Genomic DNA, 21,361 nt, shown 5'->3' on the forward strand with positions numbered 1-21,361 from the left:
GTACTTTTGCTAGACAGGCTAAAAAGCCCATCTAGCAGGAGCAGCATAGAATGGAGGATGGGGAGGCAAAGATTGTCTTTGCCATTCCTCACTCCCTGTCAGCTTCAGCCTGGCAGGGCATAGGAACCTTGAAAGCCTACAAGTTCAGGGGCTTCCAAGCAGTGAAGCATAGGATTCCACCCTCAGATGCTATTTCCCACCATGGGTGCCTACAGAGGTTACATTCCTCTGTTACTAAATTTGTGGAGCAGTTGGTTCACCACCAGCATTTGCTTCCCCCCACCCCCGGGACAATGTGATCCTGTCCTACTGATGTTCCACGTTACCAGGGCCAGCCCAATTGACAGCTCCCCATTCCATCTACAAACTAATCTCACTTTGACTTTGGTGAAGAGACAGTGGCCGGCATCACATCTGAAGACAACAGGACAGCTTAGAGGACACAGGACAGGAGGTTTGGCACAAACTGTTCTGTCCTCCAACACCACTTTGCTGTCCCTGCCTCCTGTCGCCTGTGGCAACTGCATCATTCTTGCTAATAGAAGGCCCTGCATGTTATTTGTGGTAGAAGTGTTTAAAACATGCTCCTTTCCTAACCTGCATTTGCTGATGTAACAGGAATGCAGGGGGTGAGAGCATTTGAAGCTGGGACTGGCAGGAGAGGGGTGTTTAACTTTTCCCACACTGACCAATTCTTATCTGCAGGATTGTTTCTCTCTCAACTGGGTTCACTACCTCTCTCAGAGCTTGATTAGGGGGAAAACTACTGGGGGGGGGGTGCATTTGTAGCAGAGAACTTTTGGCAGAGGAAGGGTTAGATTACATACACACACAGAGAGACTTTCCCTTCAAGTGTCACCCCAGCAACTGTGTAACCTTAACATTTAGTTCTGCCCTAACAAAATTTTAAGATAGAAAATAAACCAAAGTTTAATGTTTTCTTAAGATGTGGGAGTATGTGTTAAAATACTTCAGCTGTGAGCCACAAATGGCTTAAACTAGTTTTGACTAATTGCTTTTATTGAAGCTAAATCGGGATTTAAGTGGAAACACAGTAGTTTGTAGAATGTTTTGTTTCTGTTTTCCATTTCTTCCAGGGACATATCTTTTCCTTGGGAGCCACACTAAAAGCAGCAGTTGAATATATGATGGAGCCTGAAATAGATTCAGAATTTAGCCATGATTTACATACTCTGCTTGAACAAATGCAGGAAGAAAATCCTAAGGAGAGGCCAGATCTTGAGGTAAAAAGTGTTTTTGTCTTGGCAACTATGGGATACATTCATATTGAGTTGATCCTGATGTGCTACCTTGAATAGAAAAATCACTTCAGTCTTTAATCTTACCTTCATTATTCTTTTAGAAAATAATTTCTTGATGCCAGGTATGGATAAAGCAATTATACTAGAAATACAGGTTTATAACATCTGTATTAGAAGCAAAACTTTTTTTTAACATGCAGATAAAAGCTTTGGAAATACATATTTCCTTTTGTAGCCTCATGTGTTTATCTTAAGTAGAATTTCTGAATAGTTATGTTCAGAATTTTCAAGGGAATTGGACTCTGGACCATTTGCTGCATTCTAGCTGTTGTGTTGGATCATGGCAAATTAGCATATCAGACAGAAGAGCTAGGGTATGCAGAAATATGAATTCTAGATTCAGTTCAATGTATGTTAGCCATTGGTTTCCACATTGGGCTTCTGAAATGCTTGATTGTTAACAGAAACCTCAGTTTGACTGATTTACTTCCTTTGGGTTAAGTACTTCGGGATTGTTCATACATAAATATTATAGAATCAAGACCAAAGTATAAACTTTTGGCGAACAACATGCAAATGCTTGATCGGTATTTCTGACATTTCTGTTTCCTGGAGATTGCCTTGTAATGATAAAAGATCATACATTTTTGCCATTGAAGCCTGGTTCGGTGCTATGATATACCATGCAACCAATGTAGGCATTCAATGTATGATGGTTATAGAGTCTACTATTAATTCAAAAAGGAATGGACAGAATTTTTAACTAAATAATCCATATTGTGAACATTGTAACATATTTGAAATATTGTACATCAAAATAATCCCTATTAAATCTTGTAGAAAGGTAAAAGTTGGGAAGTTATGTCATCTTACAATTCCTTAATGGCTTGCTTTACAAATGCAAAATGGGGTAATTTCCTAGGTAATATTAATCTCTTGAATCAGGTTGGAAACATGCCCTGTATGATAGCTAGGCAATTATTAAATGCTTTACTATACAATTGCTATTATAGGCTGTCATATCACTGTGTAAAGAGAACCTGAAGCTTTCTTCCTCAAGTGATATTTGCCAATGCCTCTCTGCTATTGGAAGAAGAGTGCTTTCAATTGAACCATGTGGCAACTTTCAAGGTATACATTATGTAATTTTGATACTGTAGCAGATTTACTATACAGGACCCAAATTATTACAATCTGGAAACGATATCTACTTTTTTTTCTACTGGGTCAATTATTATTATTGTTATTATTATTTATTACATTTATATACCACCCCATAGCCGAAGCTCTCTGGGCGGCCCACATAGATTGTTTTACTCTCTAACTTACAGCGAATTATTATGCACCTTCCTCTTTATATTGTCTGTTTTCAGAGATTTATGTTATGACTCAATTATATGGGTTCTTAGGCTAGCAGTAGTTTAGGATAGAGCACAATTGCTGCACAAATGCAATGGCTCAACCTCTGCCATTGCATTGCTTTTGCATGTTGAAGTGCTCAGTCTGGAATATAAATGGGCAACCTTGCACATAGACCAGAATTCCCCATGTTGGCTTTAGCATGCTGGGAGTTGTAATCCAACACATCTGGAGGGCACTATGCTGTGAAAGGTGGACATAGGAGGAAGAAGCTTGGCTGAAATGCCTTAAAGTTGCTACACAGAAAGTCATCCATGATTTGGTTCCTTCTAAAAAGCCACCATTTCCCATTTAACTTTTGATAATATATTTAGTTTTTGTGGGTGGGATAAACAAATGGAGTGGGGAAATGGCAACGTTTTTAATAAGATCTGTCTTTGTATCCAGACAGTTGTGATAACTTGTGGGAAGGAAATTCCTATGAGAGGATTTCACCTTATGAACAGTGCACAGATGACAACTTAAGAGAGAATTCATCTCTAGAAATGGAAGACATGAAAGCTGCTATTGGTAGAAATTCTTCTGGCATATATACTATGAATGACAGAAACAGTGATATAAAAGAAATTAAAAATAACCTGGTGAATGAAAGACTCGGCTGTCAACATGTTTCAACTTGGGTTACAAAATGTAAAGAAGACAATGGCACTATAAAAGAAAACAACTTAGACGCAAAGCCATACACAAGTGAATTGGGGAGCAATGTGTTTAAGAAAGATTGCTTGAGGAAAGCAAAAACTTTTCCAATGCTACTTCTTGGATCTGAGACAGACCCAAGAATGCCCTTTCCTTTTACAAGGCACAGTGAACCACTAACAAAGAAACAACATCAGTTACAACCAAAGTCATTACCTATAATCAGTGATAATGAACATGCTGTTTTAGAGGAAAAATTAAGTCAATGTGATAGAAATAATCAACTTGGATCAAAAGCACCATGTTTTCAGGGGCCAAACAGTAATTTAGAGGAATTTTGCCTGGGCCAAGAGAGATCCTTCATTTATCAACACCGCATGGTCACCCATAATGACAAAGAAGTAGATTTTCTTCCATATAATCCTGCGGTTTCTCAAGCCACAGACAAAAGTGGTATACTGAATGGACCAGATGTGTCAAGTTCTGGCCACAAAATACTAGAAAACGATAATGCATGGGAGTACTGTGGTGAAACTTCTCCAAGGTCAAATGAAAACTGTTCGTTATGTATTAAGAGGTTGCCTGCAGTGGTTACAGCACTTAATGAAAATGGATGTAACTCAAGCCTGCAAAGTTCTCCAGAACAAAATCACTGTGAGAAGGAAGGCTCTTATATTGAAGATATACCATGTGGAGGCAGGGAGTCAGAACTGAAAAATGATGAGCAGGTAGTAGAAACAAAACCTTTATTTAAACATTGTCTTAATCCGTGTGGCATAGAAGAAGCTTAATTATTGTGGGGTGGGACAGGGAGTGGTGTCTTCCTTCAAAATTTGTAGGTGGCCCTTAAACTGTACCAGCATGCATGTCAATAATGAATACCAGGAACTAAATAGGCACTTCTATTATCAAAGCTTTAAATAGTTAGAATCTGAATTGAGGAGTGTTGGTTAACCTTTGTTAACATATTTGTATGGCCAACTTTAATATGATTGAAGTCTTGCTTTAGATGGAGATCTCGCCACAACTTTGTAAGAATAACTTAAAGGTAATTATTTCCAGGTGGAAATGATCTTGAGCATTTGCAATATGTTTTGTAGGAGTCAGTGCCCTGGTTTGCTTGTGTTTATAATGCAGCTGTGCCATGTGGTGTGGAAACCGGCTCATGTGAGGGCTCTTCTATTCAATGGAATGGTCTCCATACCACTGTAAATGCCTCCCAAAGAAAAATGCACCAGTAATGGTGAATGGCTTGCTTCATGATAAAAGCTGCTCTGTGGAGGGATTTCAAGCAACTTGACATGTGGCTGCTATAATGGGCCCAGTCATTAATTCATGTGTGCATTATGGATATACTGCTCACACCTACTCTTATCATTCATACTGAGGTATTAAAAGTTAGTAGATGCATAAGGGATATGTTCTTTGCTCTGTTTGGCTAACATATAAGAACTTGCATTTATGTAGTCAAATAAGATAGTGACCTTGTTCACACTAGCGTGGGAACTTCTTGTGACTTATTTAAGTCACAATGACTTGCGGTACCAACATATTCAGACCTTGGCTTGTCATGTTGTGTGAACCTGGCGAGGGTGGATTATTGTCATGGTTAACAAACTACCCACAACCCTAACATTAGTCCATGGGTGGTTTATTAACAACGGCAATAACCCACCCTCTCTGGGTTCACACAGCACTACAAGTCGCAGTAGTTGCTTGAATATTCAGAATGGCTACCCGCACACACTACTAAGCTCTGGGGATTAATTAACCCATGATGGCTTTGGGTGACATGCAAACAGTCCCACTGATGCTAAAGTTCTCTTGTCTATCTTTGAGATGGAGATAACTTTTCAAGCAGATTTTTTCTTTGTGTCTGTTTCACTTGGATGAGTTTGAACGAGCTTTGGTATGTAAGATCTGTGATTCTTGCCAAAAGGAAGCTTAAACATAGAGCACTTTGATTACCTTTCTCCTTGTTCATTTTACATAAATAATAGTCCACAGCTAGGAAATTAGCAAAACCAAATCTCTGATGGCATGACCCTTGAAGCATTTGCAAATATCTTTTATCTAGTTGCAAATGAAGTTCTGAGGCATTTTGGAGACCACTGCATGTCAGCAGAGATTTCAGTGTAGCATGTTCGGATTGAGGACAGCAAATCTGCTGTAGTGAGTGTAGATCTCTAGCATCACTAATCTTTTCATCTTGAACAATTGGAATTATTTGATAGATTTCTGGAATTTCAAAAGGTCAGTGTTTTGTTGTGAAAGAGGATAGTCTTACAATTATATAGAGTTATTCCATATATATTTATCAGGGAAGAGTATTGAGAAAGCTGAAGTTACAATGCAGCAACTTCATTACAAATAATACTGTCTTTTGCTTTAACTGAAATATATACTGCCATTATGCTTAGCTGTCCTTAATTCAAAATGTTGGGTCACAAGAGCCATACAAATATTGTTGTACACAGGTCATTATTTAAGGCACTTCCCATTACCCCTTTTTTTCAGTTTCTTCACAAGATATAGCAATGATCTTTTCCATGGTGGCATGATTCTTCTGGGTTAGGAATTCCATTTGTCATCAGTTGTACAACATTAACTCAGTAACTTTGATCAAGCAGCCCCTTGTGCATGGGGCTTTAGTGCATGTGCCTTCATGTGAGCAAGAGCTTCCCTATTCTCTTAAATGTTGAAATATACTTGTTTATGCACTATTTTCTTGACAGTTGAAAAAATAAGAGTTGGGCCTGCTTGTGCATAGCCTGGTGTGCTCATCAGAATCCAGTCTGTTGGTTTTGATCTCTCTTGTCCCAGAAATAAGGCTTATCTGCCACTAGTATTTCCGTATGTCTTTGTTAATGCTATAATCTTGCTTCCTTTAACATCTACTTCACTTTGAATTTACATTGCCAAACTTGTTTGCCTGCTGGCTTCATAACTGCACCTTTTTAAAATGGCTTTTTCTTTGCAATTTGCAAATAAACACTTTGTCAATTCAAGTGTGACTGGGGATCCATTTTCTCTTAACCTACTTTATGCCAGTCTTAATGTCTGTCTCATCTCTTTTCATGCAATTGCTTTGGCTTTTATACTGGGAGGCTTGTGTATACACTTTGTTGCTTTCTGCTAGTGATCTAGAACTGTAAATTTATGACAGTAGTGAAAAGCAAATCAGATAATGTATTCACACTGGGGGAAATACACCATTTTTGAATGGTAACCATTGTCTTGGTTCCCAAGTGATTTTTGTTATGAGATGGATGCAATTTTCAGAGTAGACTACTTTTTATCTTTTGAAAATAGAAAACTGTTTTTGAGAAAAGAATTTCTTACAACTGTCAGGAAATGAATAATCCCTGGGACGTTGCACAATTTGGGAAATAGAGTTTAACAACTCTGTAGCCAATACATTTTTTATTAGTGTGGGTGATGTAGTTTGTATTTGGATACTTGAGATAGACCTATATGCTGGAGGATTCTGAAATGTGTACTGTAACTATTCTCATACCTGACTTCAAAGCAGAAATACCCAGGTTTATCATGCATTTTCTTCTGCCTCTGACTCACTTTCCTAGAGTAAATACTTGTGTATATCTGTTTACTTGAAAGACCAAAGTGTACACACCGGCAGACCTGTTTTAATCATGGCCGAGTAAAAAATAGCCAAAGGCAAGGGTGGAACCAAGTAATCTTCAACGATAATATTAGTAAAAGTTTTATTAAAGTGCCAGGTGCCTACGTGTTTCGAATGCGGTTGTGTTCTTCCTCAGGGCTTTATAACGTTCGTGCAGTTGTCTGCAGAAGCTGCTAGGCTTTCGCACTTGTTAATCATGGCCGACCTGTTTTAAAATGTTACCCCATTTTAAATTTTCAATCTCTGGTACCTTCCACATGACTGAAGTTGTTCTATCTTTCAAGTGTCTGAGAAGAGGCTTCGGAAGCACCTTAGAGGTACTTAAGAATTGCCCCTCTTCTTAAATTCGATAGACAGAAATACAAATAGAAACTATCATAGGTTTTGTGATGTTCCTTTGAGAGCCTTTTTGGTTTCTTAAAGGGAGGATTCAGTATCCAAACTGAATATTTCTTAATATGTATACAAGAAGCATCAGAACAGTGGTCCATCTAGCATAGTGCTCTTTTGTTTATGTATGTTAGAGGCTGTCCAGAATATTGGGCAGAAGTCTTTCCCATAGGTCCCTGATCAGATAATACCTTTATTAGTACCAGCCACAATGCCATGGAATAGTCAGCAACCTTTCAAGTTCCCTGATACCTTTAACATGAGATGCCAGGGACTGGAACCTTTCTGCCTGCAAAACACATGCTTTTTCTCTGACCAAGGTCATGTCCTGCCTATCCTCCCCTCCCCCCAGTAGCCTACTGGTTTTTGTTGTTTGTTTGTTTGTTTTTTAGTAAAGGAACAAAGCAAATATGCTTTAAAGAAAAGTGGCAAGAAATAAAAAATCCAGTTGTTGCTTTTGAGAGCTTCATCCCACGTACCTGCTTCCCTCAGTTTATCCCCGTAGCACTAAGCTTTCGCGTTTGTTGTTTTTGCTACCGGGCGACAGCGATCCTATGCATACCAGGAAGTGAGTTTAAGGGGGGAAATGTAAAAAAATCATTAAAAAATCAGCAGATGACCCAATTCAATTCCAATTTGTTATGCTTAAAGCTCTCCCTAATATCTATTACTGTGCCAGTTTTGGTGTCTTTATCTTTAAAGCTTACGCAGATGTAAGCATTTCTTTAAAATCCTGCTCCTGCGCCCCAGCAGCGGCTCAGCAGATACGCTCAAAAAGTAGGGGCTAAATACGACGAATCTTTTGGCTTTATAGCACAGTTAAGGCAGGATGCATGGGAGTACTTCACAATCAAAGCAGTTTATAGGTGGAAAACTTCTGAGTCCACTGCAATTCGCAGTGATTGCACAGTATAATGCTGGTGTGATAAAGCTCTAACTTTATCCCTTTGTCACCATTTAGTATGTAGTTTATGCAGCTGTTATATGGTTAGGTCAGAATAATTTGACACTTGCGTTTAGGATTACAAGGATGCATTGAATATAGAGAACTGTATCGCTAACAGTGCAGTAAAAGTTTCTGTTGATTCCTTGTCACAACAAGAATTTGCAGTGACATGTGCTTATGCTGAGTAAATTTCTTAGGGTAATGAAAAACTGACTAACATATCATCTTTCTGTGTGCAAACCATGTATTAGTACATACTAAATCAGTGGTGTGCCCTGCCTGCTTTTGGCTCTGACCCTGTGGAATGTCTTCCCGCCCCCTGACAGAAATAAAGCTTTTTCACCCTTCTACTAAATTAAAGGGGCTCTTTACAACCAAGCTACAAAACCAGCAAGCTTGAATGATCTTCTGTGTTTCTGGATTGTATGATTTCATACCTGGACGGTCAAATACTGCTGTGTGTGTGTGTGTGTTTTAAAAGTACTAATTTTAAAAATAAGCATGCTGAGGTGAAGGTAAAGTTTGATCCTTCTCCCTGACATCTTAATTTTGTGAATACAGGTAGTTTTTGTTGTATGGGAGCACTTAAAACATTAGATGCTACAGCCTGAAATCATAAGAACTCAGCAACAGATAACATCATATCAGCTGACGTTGTTGCTTGACTCTTGGTGCTGTAATGACTAAAAATTACTTCTTGTAGAGCAGTAAGTTAATACTCTGCTAACCACTACTTTGTTTTGCATTTTGGTAATAAAAGGCTTGCCAGAACATACTTACCTTTCCATATCATTTTTGCTTGTTCCACAGGAGAGGTCTAAGTGGTGATGAAGCCTTTAAAATAAGATGTACAAAGCACAGCTGCCAGGATATATCAGTGTTTAGAGCTGGCACCTTAGAGATGACAGATATAGCTGAAGAGATTCTGACATGTTGCATGGAATAGACCAGCGGTTTTATTAAAGACAAACAGAGTCTATTCTCTATTCTCCACTTCTGTTGTCTTTTGCAGAGTTTAATTTGAATTTTGTCTTATTTCCAAAGTTTAAAAGTTGTTGTTTTTGGAGAGTTGAAGTTGGATGCAATTGCTAACATTTGCTAATGAATAAAAGTCCCCATCACTGAGCAGATGGTGGTGGTCAGACATTTCCTCTATTTTCCCTACACTTTGTAATTATCAGTAGGTTCCTCAATGGAATCTGTAGTAAACCTCTGAACCTGTTGTATACCTGCTATTTATTTTTTTAAATGAAGTCATACATGACATAGCTGGGATTCTATGCAATCTCACAGAGCAGAAAAGAACATACCTGAAGAATAATCCTTTCCCTTAAGCATTTTTAACACATTTTGTTGAATTGGAGGTAGACTTGAGACTTCAGCAATTACACTGTGGACTTTGACTGGCATTTGTAAATCTCTGTTATTTTCAGTTATGTCTAAGTTGGAAGTTATTCATTTGTACACCAATAAGAAATTAAAGCTATATGTTATTATGGTTTTGAATGCTTTGGTTCTATAGCAAACCATGAAGCACTGAACAAGTTTGGGGAAATTTGGGTGGGGGGGAACTAATATTTCTAGATCCCCCCATCACACATGCAACAACTACGGATTGTGTGGTATGTTAGCATGCACACGTGCAAGTTAATGCACTCTTTATCACTGACTTTGGCTTCAGAAATGTGTTTTGTCTCTGAACTGTCCTTAACATTTTGCTTTCAGTGTGCTTTCCTGAAACATCTCTTAACACAGTATGGTAAACCATTGAAAGACTATGAGCTCTGGGCTTTATGCCATGAATGCTTGCTTACTCTGGAAACATACAAAGATTATCCAGGTAGGACCTTCATTACTTTTCTTAAAATTAATATATTTTGTTATCTTGACATTATGGGCATGCTCTCTCCTTCCATGAATGCAGCTATCTGAGGCCTTGGTGAGGAAAGAGTGAATTGGTATATGAGAGGTATGCACACTGGGCTCTTATAAATAATGCCCAGTGCTCTGAGGTGTGTGTATGTGAGCATGCTGAAGGACCTGCTGAGAAGGGGTGGGAAGGGGACCTTTGAATCATATGGTAATATCCTCCCACAAACACAGCGAGAGGATGGATGTTAGAATGCCTTTAATTAATTTTAAGTTTGGATGTTTTAATATTACTATTCCAAATGTAATTTGCTACACATCCTGGGCAATTATCCCATCCTGCTGCTGAGTCCTCCATTCATTCCAGGATGAACTGCTAGCACAACAGGAACTAGCTCTTCCTAAAGCAACACCAGATCAGAAACACCCTTCTGGGAGCTCTGCTGACCTGCCCCATTCTGGAAAGTAGCATTTCTGCTAGTTTCTGGTTCCCATTGCGCTAGGTCCTGCTGGTGCACAGGCAGGGTTGGATACTGCCCACTGCTAAGAAGCCTGTAGGAATTTCAGTTGCAGGCATTGGAGTATTCTCCTGCCTTACCCTTCTTGCATGTTGATCTATTTCTTAAAGACGTCCTCGAGCAAGAATTTTAAATGGTCTGTGAAGTCTGTAATGGCATAGAGCAAATCAATACAGAGCAGTTATAAACTGTGGTCAATAATTTATTTCATATCTTTTATGATGAGAATAAAGTCATTTTCTATATGCTGTCAAATTTGGCATAGAAAGATAATTAGAAAGTAAACATTTTCATGACTAGAGTGTGTCTTGTAGACTCTCAGTTAAGATGTCAAACTCCTGATCCTCACCTTTGTATTCCCAGAGTAATTAAGGTGATGTTATCTAGAAGATAAAAATTCAATAATCAGTCCATACCGTAATTGGTTTTATTTATTTATTTATTACATTTCTGTAATGCCCAATAGCCAAAGCTGTCTGGGCAGCTCACAAAAATTAAAATCCCAAATACAGCATAAAACATAAATGCTTAAAAGTACAAACAGAATAAAACCTAGCAGCAATGCAGAGATTTAAAATACAGGTTTAAACAGCAAAGCTAAAAGACTAGAATGCTAAAATGCCTAGGAACTCTTAGGCACATTCGGTTTCTGGCTAGCATGACCTTTCTCTGTCATGTTTGCAACGCTGGGGCAGGTTTGCATTTCTGTCAAAGCATCCACGAGTCTTTCCCCCTTCTTCTTCTGAGGCTTTGAAGTGGATTTATTTATTTATTTATTACATTTTTATACCGCCCAATAGCCGAAGCTCTCTGGGCGGTTCACACCCAGATGATTGCTTTTCTCTATTTTTCTATATCTGTATATAGGTTTAGAGAATATACTTACCATTTTCGGAATGAATTCTTTAGCACTTACCATATTGAACTCTCCCACTGGAAGGGTCCAGTATGCAATTAGCTTTGCCAATGCTTTTCATAAGCCACACTTTAGAGATAACGTTGGCAGTGGGACCAATTGTCTAATTCCATGTAGCTGCCTCCACAAGTTGATTACAAAAGTGAGAGTGGACAGGAAAACTGATCCTTGGTTGCTGATAAGATTTGGTGTGGCGGGGGGAGGGTAGGAGGATTGAAGTGAGAAGGGGAGCATTGGGAGGGACAGCACAGGGCATGCAGTATAGGGGTAAGATCAGTTTGTGCTGAGTACTCTACATAGGTTAGAAGTGGGATGTGTGTCTCTTGGAGTTTTTTAATGAACTGGGTGTCTGCTGCTTGAATTGCCGCAAGTCCCAAAGGCCTCTGTGAACTATAGAGCAGCCGTTGAAGGTGTGTTCTAATTATGCATAGAGATGAGAGAAAAACAATCAAGTTTAAGGGGAGTGTAAAAGCCTGGTGCTCCCTTCCCTTCAAAACTAAAATTTGATTGAGACAGTCAGACATATGACTGCCCATTATCTATTAGAAGATAATAGATATGCCCCTGGACGCTAGATGTAAGCTTCCTGCTCCCTCCCATAGCATCTTCCTGTACTGGGGAAACAGAGAACTGCAAGTAGAAACCTTTTCCTACTCAGGGGTCTCTTCTTGTGTCAAGGAGAAATGCAAAATAAGGCAACTTTGTTCCATTAGGAAATATGGGGAACATTGGTGTCTTTGAGAACATTCATGTTTTAGGGTGGGGTGGCTGGGCTTTTGTTACATTATTATGTTAGAATACTATATACCACATTATGATATTATAATGTTCTCAGTTCCATGATATTGGAAGGTCTCATAGCCATGCTCTGAACCTTAGGTTGAGGGGCACTTGAGTTAAAGGTGCATATTGGAGGAGATGTTCCATCAGACACCAAGGCATGTAGAGTATGGGTGAAGAACCTGTGGCTCTCCAGATGTTCATAGAATCATAGAATCATAGAATAGCAGAGTTGGAAGGGGCCTACAAGGCCATCGAGTCCAACCCCCTGCTCAATGCAGGAATCCACCTAAAGCATCCCTGACAGATGGTTGTCCAGCTGCCTCTTGAATGCCTCTAGTGTGGGAGAGCCCACAACCTCCCTAGGTAGCTGATTCCATTGTCGCACTGCTCTAACAGTCAGGAAGTTTTTCCTGATGTCCAGCCGGAATCTGGCTTCCTTTAACTTGAGCCCGTTATTCCGTGTCCTGCACTCTGGGAGGATCGAGAAGAGATCCTGGCCCTCCTCTGTGTGACAACCTTTTAAGTATTTGAAGACTGCTATCATGTCTCCCCTCAATCTTCTCTTCTCCAGGCTAAACATGCCCAGTTCTTTCAGTCTCTCTTCATAGGGCTTTGTTTCTAGACCTCTGATCATCCTGGTTGCCCTCTTCTGAACACGCTCCAGCTTGTCTGCGTCCTTCTTGAATTGTGGAGCCCAGAACTGGACGCAATACTCGTTGGACTACAACTCCCAATGTTTGTGGCCATTGGCCATGCTGGCTAAAGCTGATGGGAATTGGAATCCAACAATATATTAAGGGCCACAGTTTCCTTGATCCTGGTGAGTAGCTTTTTAGGTCAAAACTGGCACTTAGGATAGAGCCTGGAAATGAATTAGAAGCCAGTGAAGATAAGAAAGGACCAGTGTAATATGAATATAATGCCTGGTCCCCATTTAAACTCTCGTAGCCATATAGTATTTTTCAGCAGTCCTAACAGGGGTTACTAGAGCATGGATCACTATAGCCAGATTATCCTCCTTTAGATAGGGTTTCTAGCTGGGATACCAGCTAAATCTGGTAAAAGGTGCTCAATGCCATTAGTTCCTCTAATATTTCTATTATCTATCTTTCAGCATATTTGTGTTTAGACTCTGTGGTGATTAACAGTGATGGAAGTGTTCTCTTTGTTTCACCTAAAAGTGAAGGTAAATACATGCTGCTAATTCTATTGAGCTATATTTATTTGTGTGCCAATTTTAAAATAAATTATTTTTTTCTTTTCTTGTTTACCTTTAGGATCACATGATATGTTTTATTTGGCTCCTGAGATGGCAGAAGAGGGTTTTGATACTGAAAAGGTATTATGATATGATAGAAACATGGCCTTAAATCAAGGATGGGGAATGTGTAGCCCTCCAGATGTTGGTGGACTGCAACACCCATCATACATCACTAGTTGCTTTGATGGCTAGGGTAGGGTGACCATGTGAAAAGGAGGACAGGGCTCCACTCTACTATAGCTAGTGTAGCTTTAACTGTTGCGATGAAGAGGGCATTTCATCCACTTCAATTGACATCTGTTGCAATTCCCTTTTCTACATTACTGTTAAAGATACAGGAGCCCTGTCCTCCTTTTCATATGGTCACCCTAGGCTAGGGCTGATGGGAGTTGTAGTTCAAGAGCCACACATTCCCCACCCTTGGCTTAAATGGAAATACATTTTAAAAGAGAATAATAGAAACATTTTTTCCATTTACATAGTTGCTTTTGATACTGGATTTACATGGCCTCCTTTCATAGTGTCTTTTTGTGCATTGTAAACCTGATGGTGAGGCCTGTGTCTCTTCTTTATTGGTATGAGCCACTTTGGAAGACAATAATTGTCTGAAAACAGGATAAAATGCAGTGAATAAATAAAATAAATAATCTTGGAACACAATCTTATATTTTTAAATACTAAAAATAAAAATACAGATGAACTTTCATACAGACTTTTTAAAAATCTCAAGCCATATTTAATATTGGAAAAGTAAGAAACTGAGAGATATTGGAATTGACAGATTCACCCATCCCTAGCTGCAGCTTGTTTTATGCATTGTCATTGTGCGAGCATCATAGGCACTTGATGGTACTGTTAAGATGAGAGAGAGAACTATGTTCCTCACCCCATACACACACACACACACACACACACACACACACAGAGCCATGCTGTGCCATACCATGCCATTTCAAAAACCTTTTCTTTTTCCTTTATTTATTTTAGCTTTAATTCTTTGGAGGCTGCATGCTCACCTGTTCAATGACTTCCTCCCAGCATTTCACATTGAGCCAGATGTGGAATGGCCTGCTGGAAGAGATTTGTCAGCTTGATACCCTCTCTGAATTTAAGACAGCCATAAAGACTAGTCTCTTCCAGCAGGCCTCCCCAAATGAATTTTGCAACTAAGAATTTTAAGATGTTGTGATTGTTATTTTAATATTGTATTGGTTTTATATGCTCTTTTAACCAGTTTTATGTATTGTATTGTTGTATTTAATGTTCCCTGCCTTGATCCAGAGGGAGAGGCGGGTAATAAATTATTATTATTTCCCCAAAGTCATGTACAGCAGCAGGGTTTTCCCTCAAGGTTGCTGCTGATACTGTCACTGAAAAGTCAGTACTGATAGTATCTCAACAGTGGTTAATGTGTACTTATAGCGTGGCTTCAGTGATCCTGCCCACAGTTAAGCTGCACTGTGTCCTGACCCCAGTTATACCTGGGGTTGGTTTGGGTGCCTGTGCTAATGCAGGAGTGTCCACACAGCCATTCATGGATTATGCTTTTAGTGAATAATTTGTCTTTATCACAGCGACCTTAAACGGGCTGTTCTAAGTGTATATATTTAAGACCAGGGTGCAGTCTTAAGTGGGAGTTGTCCAGTACATTATTTGCTTTTTCACTGCCATTTCCAACAGGTATGTATTTACTGTATTGCTGCAATTTTGTGGAGAGCAGCAAAATGTAATTTTCCACCTGATCGCAAACTGGTGTTGCCAAGGAAACTAAAGAATTTTCTTCTGGATATGGCAAGAAGAAAATCAGAGGACAGGCCTTCTCTGGCAGATGCAATTAAGGTGAATTAAATTAAGCAATTCCATTTTTAAAGGGTGTTTTATTCCTGCAAACTAGTTTAGTAGTGAATATAGATTTCAAATATTTCTGTAACAACCCCAAATTAAGTACTTGGTGACTTTTCTTGCCTTAATGGGAGCCCATTGAGAACAAATGTGTGGGATTCTTTTTTTTTTTTAAGCAATATTGAAATGTAGCAATTTCAGCTTCAGTGGAATAAAGTCAAGGAAATATCCTAAATTTAAAAATAATGACAAAAAGTATTTCTGAATTTTGTAAATACACCTTTTTCACTTAATATAATAGCTCAACATGATTTCCCCCTTTTTAGATATGTGATAGCTATCTGCTTGAACAAAGTATAAACAGCAAGACAATTCTAGCATTTTTAATCAAATCTGCCTTTCAGGTAAGAGTATTTTTGTTTTAGATTTCATTCTGTGAATTTTGTGAAGAAATAAATAGCTTTGGCTAATGGGTGGTATAGAAATACAATAAATAAATAAGTGCTTTTTAAATTACATGTGTAGATGTGTTAACCTTATGTCAGGGTTCCGTCTATATCCTGGAGCCCCTGAGCAACTCTTTAAAGATCTCTGCCTTCTTAGGAGACCCACCTTCCTCCTTTTTAGCTTCCCCTTCCCAATAATGTGGGATTTAGGCTGACAACCCGGGATGATTGGAACACCAGATTTAACACAATAGTTTACTAATATATTAAAACAAGCAAATGACAATAAAAGGTATTTAGTCAATAGAGCTGAGTGGTACAAAGGCATTAAAAGAAAAGTTGCAAAAACGCAGGTTCTTTTACCCTTAGCTGTACCTAAATATCTTCAGGCTGCTTCTTTCTGCTCCTTCCTCATGCTATGATATTTTCCTGCTCTTTTCTGGCTGACTCTCTCACTCTTTTATACCATCTCCCCCAAAATAGAAAGTACTGTTCCTGTCTTAAAGAAATGAATTTAACTGGAATGTAGTGGAATGCTTTCTTTCATGTACTGGGCTTCAAGGGTTCCCCACCCCCCTTATCTTTTTTTTAGCTCTGGTTTAGCACACAAACCAAGGCAAAAAAGGAGGAACAGGGCTGTTTGTAAGGGGACATGGGGCGTGGTCTAGTAGAAGGGGTTTGGGCTGGGTGGGGGCTTGGCAGCCCAGTGGTTCCCCATGCCTGAGAACCTCTTCAGCTTTTGAAGTATTGTCCTCAACTGGTCTGTTCAGGCACTAATATGGTTAGGACAAGCAAAGTTCTAATATACTTAGAAATGCTAATTATCAGAATAATTAGCAGAACTGGGCATGTTTAGCCTGGAGAAGAGAAGATTGAGGGGAGACATGATAGCACTCTTCAAATACTTAAAAGATTGTCACACAGAGGAGGGCCAGGATCTCTTCTCGATCCTCCCAGAGTGCAGGACACGGAATAATGGGCTCACGTTAAAGGAAGCCAGATTCCAGGAAAAACTTCTTGACTGTTAGAGCAGTGCGACAATGGAATCAGTTACCTAGGGAAGTTGTGGGCTCTCCCACACTAGAGGCCTTCAAGAGGCAGCTGGACAACCATCTGTCGGGGATGCTTTAGGGTGGATTCCTGCATTGAGCAGGGGGTTGGACTCGATGGTCTTGTAGGCCCCTTCCAACTCTGCTATTCTATTATTCTATGATTTGATCAATGCTTTGCCCAGAAAATACTTCTTGTAAAAGTTACAAAGATAGAACAGGAAGAAATCTCTCTCTCTCTCTCTCTCTCTCTCTCTCTCTCTCTCTCTCTCTCTCTCTCTCTCTCTTTGAATCTCAAAGTAATCTCGAAAAGATTAAAGGGCTTGGTTTCAGGAAAGTGAGACGCGCCAAATGCCATGTTGTGGAATCTTGAAACATCACATGTATCTAGCAAGGAACCTACAGTATAACCCCAGCTAGGAATCTATTGTGTTTTCTTTCTCTTCATTTATTACTTCCTCTGCTCAACTAGCAACTTGAGATGCTACCATAATTTAGCCTTCTTTGTATTTTGCCATATTTCTAAACAATCCTGGATGGCACTGGCTGTGGCTCCAACCATGTATTTGTACAGCATGAACACTGCCTTTTCCCAAAACCCTCTCTACTGTTGTATCTCTGCTAGCTTTGTATTGAACTGGACCATTGAATCTATACTGTGAATATATTTGGAAAGCGGACAATTTTAAACTGAGTCCACTAGATCAGTGTGGGCTTCTAGTGTTCCATTTCCATTAATTAAAAACCCGGGAACCTCATAATGCTATGCTTTGCTCAAATATGGGCTTCTTCTTTTTTTTAGAGCAGAGAGTTTGGTATACCCAGCTAGTGGCTCTCCTGATTAAATTACATGGTTCTTAAAAGTGGCAAGGAGGGGAGAGGGGAAAGTGACCTGGAGACCTAGCACATCCCCCTTGCTTTTCCTTTTTTTTTTTTTTTTTTTTGCTGTTGTCATGGCAGCAGAATTGGAGCATGCTGGAATATGAACAAGAGATGCTTAGCCTTTCATATGATCAGTACCTTCAATAGTTTTAGGGCAGCCTTGGACCTTTCCAAGGGCCATTTTGTCTGCCAATTGATTCAAATGTTCAAGAAAAGAAGTGTTCCAGTGACCTACAATTCCTTATTCTTATAGCCTGATTTCTTTCATGGTGCATTTGGGAAAACTAAATGTCACATTCCATACTTCTTTTATTTCTAATGCATTTGGGGTTTTATGTATGTGTCTTGTGGGATTAATACTAGTCTATGCATTCCTTCCAGGGAATATGCATAGAAAATCTAGATAATTATTAAATCAGAGTATTTTCAACAATCATTTATAGCAGGAGGAACAATTATGACTGGTCTAGAAATAGAAATGGCATTTGGCTCAGGGACTTCACTCTATGCTTTCACTCTTCTGACTCCATTGAAATTGGAAGTATTAAGTGTGTTGAGCCCTCAGGATGGAGCAGAGGAAAACTTGAACAAATAAATGTCTTTTTTAAAAATGATGAAGACAATATTCCTGATGCATTTTTTTAAACTATTTTGCTGTTAGGCTTTCAAAGAAGTGGATCCTTTTAATGTTAGCTTGCCTTTCGATTTTCAAAGTGAGAGAAATTCAGTGGATGAAAACCTAGGTGAGTACTTCTGTAGTCAGGCTTCTATTCCTGCATATTTGTTCTGTGAGAAAATGGTTAGGTAATGTGTCCAATCACATTGGAAATGTTTTTCGTATGTCAACAATTGTTCATCTTGTCTTAAGCTAAATGCATTCTTTTGTCTTTTGTGTTCAACCTCTTTGCATGTTCAGGATTTTTACCTATGAACAATGAAAGCAAACTAATAGCAGTGAAAGGACCGATTCCCTACAACCCACCTTCAAGTAGAGAAAGCGTCCTGTTACCAAATGCTTTCACTTCTTCAGCAACCCACTTTAAGCCTATTATTCTGCAACAAAATGAAGATATTAAAAAGTAAGTGTGTCCATGTGATGTTAGGACAACAACATAGTAGGTTTGTTAGGTAAATTTAACTTGTTATGTTTTAATAAGTTGCTTTCTTTTTTGGTTGAGATGAAGCCAATTGCACCCCAAAGACCCCCATTTCCCTCAGACTTACTCATGTGTAGATATCCAAGACTTATAAGCATCCTACTACTTGTTATGTTGACTTATCCTTGGGCACCCTTAAGTATTCTTATTCAATTAAGTGTTCTGGGCAACATTCTCCAGCAATGTGCAAATTAGATTTCCAACTTTTCCTAGTATCACAGTAAGAATATAGAATGACATTACTGTATGAGACCAAAAGCTCCCATGTAATTCTGCAATTTGTCCTCTCCCCACATCCATCGTCAGCTGTCTATCCTCAGCATTTGAATTCAGAACTATGGTATTTCATACGGAGGGTCTATTTGGCTACTAGCTGCATTGGAAAAGAATGCAGCCCTATGGAATTGCATTCCTTCATGCTATGGCTGAGCTTTACACTTCAGCGAGACATGCCTAGCCTTTTCCACTGTGGGCTTGTGTGATCCTCCTCCCCTCTCCATGTGGAGGAGTTCAGAATCTTTTAGTTCCACTTTCGATCAACCACATCTTGCTTTGTTATCTAAACTGGTTAAACTTAACTATAGTTCATTTCCAGACGACAATCCAAGTTCACTATTAGAAGGAATTTACCAGTTCCACAGAATACATAACATGATCCCAGGAAGGGAGAAAAACTGTAGTCAAAGTTGCTTGGAGGAAGTGGATTATGTAGAAAGGAAGGAGCTAGAAGAGATTTGTCTCTGCAGAGCTTCAAGAAGTAAAGGCCAGGGGACCTAATGGCATAGAAGTGGGAAGTAAAGAGATCTGTAGGGAAAAGAACAGAAAAGCTTAAGTGGGAACAAGGAAGTGGGTTCAGAATAAATGTGTGGGAAGTTGTAGCTGGAACACAAGAATAATAATTAAAGGGAATGGGATCTAAATTTGAAATGGTTCTGCATCAATGAGAAGGAACACATTGACAAAGCTGTTTCATGATCCTTGTAAAATAAAGCAGAATTGTTGAAGAAGTTGACATCTTTATGTCACTGATTTACTAAAACTGCCTCTTCCTTACAAAGTATATTACTTATTTTTCAGAGATGCCATTGCATCTACAATTGTGCAATGTGGAACAACTGTGGAGAGAGCAGCAACTGTGGAGAGAGCAGCACCTGTGGATAGCAAAAGTTCAATACACCTAAATATTGACACTGAAAACCAGACAGATGAGGACTCTGATTTGACAGCTGTTTGCATGATGTCTGATATCCTGGGGCATGATAAACAAGGATTGAAAACATTACTTCAGAGTGATCCAAAAGAGCAATATCCAAGTCATGCTAGTTCATCAATGACTAAATTACCACTACACTCCGAATCTTCATTCGTCTCTCAAGAGAAGTGTATTTCTCAAACACCTTCCTCAAGTATTTCAAACTGTACTGTGTCATCTAGTATGGCTTTTATAAATAACTTCCTTTTGAAGCAGGACCCAGAGACAAGGGTTTTAACTCTTGTACCTGTGCAGATGGCTGTATCAGAGCAAATACCAAATAAACCTCTCCATTCAAAAATAGCCTACAGTTGCTGTCCTAGTTTGCACATCCTTCTTTCGGATTCTGTATTGAGCTGTGATGTCAACAAAGCCCTACAAAATAATTCCTCCATTAATAATCTGAGAAATTCCAGTAATGTACAAAACGATTGTTTGGACATGAAAGCCAAAACTAATAGTTTACCCCCAATTACAATTAATAAAGAGACTCAAACTAAATGTTCTGAAAGGAATACATTCCTTCCATTTTGTAAGGAATCTAATACAGATGCCGAGAATAGTGTCCCTTTATCAGATCACAAATCACATTTTTGTGGAGACCAAAATCCCGGTTGTTCACTCATCTTAGAAACCTTGCACCAGAATAATGGGATCAATGAAGTTGTCTTGAAGAAAGTGGTGCATCTTATCCAAGAAGAGTTTGCCTTTGGTAGCTATCTGGATGATTCAGCTGAAGCACTCGCTATAGGTATATATGAATATTTCGATAGCATAGAAATTTTAAAAAATATGGGAGACTAGACCAGAATCAATATTTTTTTGTGGCTTAGGGTTGGTTGTTTTTAACTATAGTTGACAGATCCAGTTCCTAAGGGAGCTCGTGTATCTTTAAAAGTTTTATATAGAAGGAAAAGTTCTATCAGCTGTGGTTTCTCCCATCACTGCAGCTGTATAAAGGGTAAAACCTACATTTGATTTTTAAACAAGCATTCTATGCAGCTCGTTATTTGTTTATTTATTTAAATTTGTATCCTTTACTTCCAGGAACTTGGGGTAATTTTGTCTTCACACAGAATAAAACAAAACC

At 39.0% G+C, this 21,361-nt stretch overlaps 1 protein-coding gene across 1 annotated transcript in view; it reads left to right on the plus strand.

Moving 5' to 3' along the window:
- The window catches only part of KNDC1 (kinase non-catalytic C-lobe domain containing 1), a 72,273-nt gene that overhangs the window by 23,165 nt on the left and 27,747 nt on the right, over positions 1–21,361 (plus strand). Inside the window, exons 4-14 of the mRNA XM_063133275.1 lie at positions 1,098–1,244; positions 2,276–2,393; positions 3,069–4,045; positions 10,022–10,136; positions 13,497–13,568; positions 13,660–13,721; positions 15,324–15,482; positions 15,812–15,889; positions 18,524–18,605; positions 18,779–18,941; positions 20,097–21,022. Of these exons, the coding sequence (XP_062989345.1) occupies positions 1,098–1,244; positions 2,276–2,393; positions 3,069–4,045; positions 10,022–10,136; positions 13,497–13,568; positions 13,660–13,721; positions 15,324–15,482; positions 15,812–15,889; positions 18,524–18,605; positions 18,779–18,941; positions 20,097–21,022 (2,899 nt within the window). The remainder of the gene's footprint in view (positions 1–1,097; positions 1,245–2,275; positions 2,394–3,068; positions 4,046–10,021; positions 10,137–13,496; positions 13,569–13,659; positions 13,722–15,323; positions 15,483–15,811; positions 15,890–18,523; positions 18,606–18,778; positions 18,942–20,096; positions 21,023–21,361) is intronic.

This window comes from Elgaria multicarinata, chromosome 8 (genome assembly GCF_023053635.1).
Source record: "Elgaria multicarinata webbii isolate HBS135686 ecotype San Diego chromosome 8, rElgMul1.1.pri, whole genome shotgun sequence".
Lineage (NCBI taxonomy): Eukaryota > Metazoa > Chordata > Lepidosauria > Squamata > Anguidae > Elgaria > Elgaria multicarinata.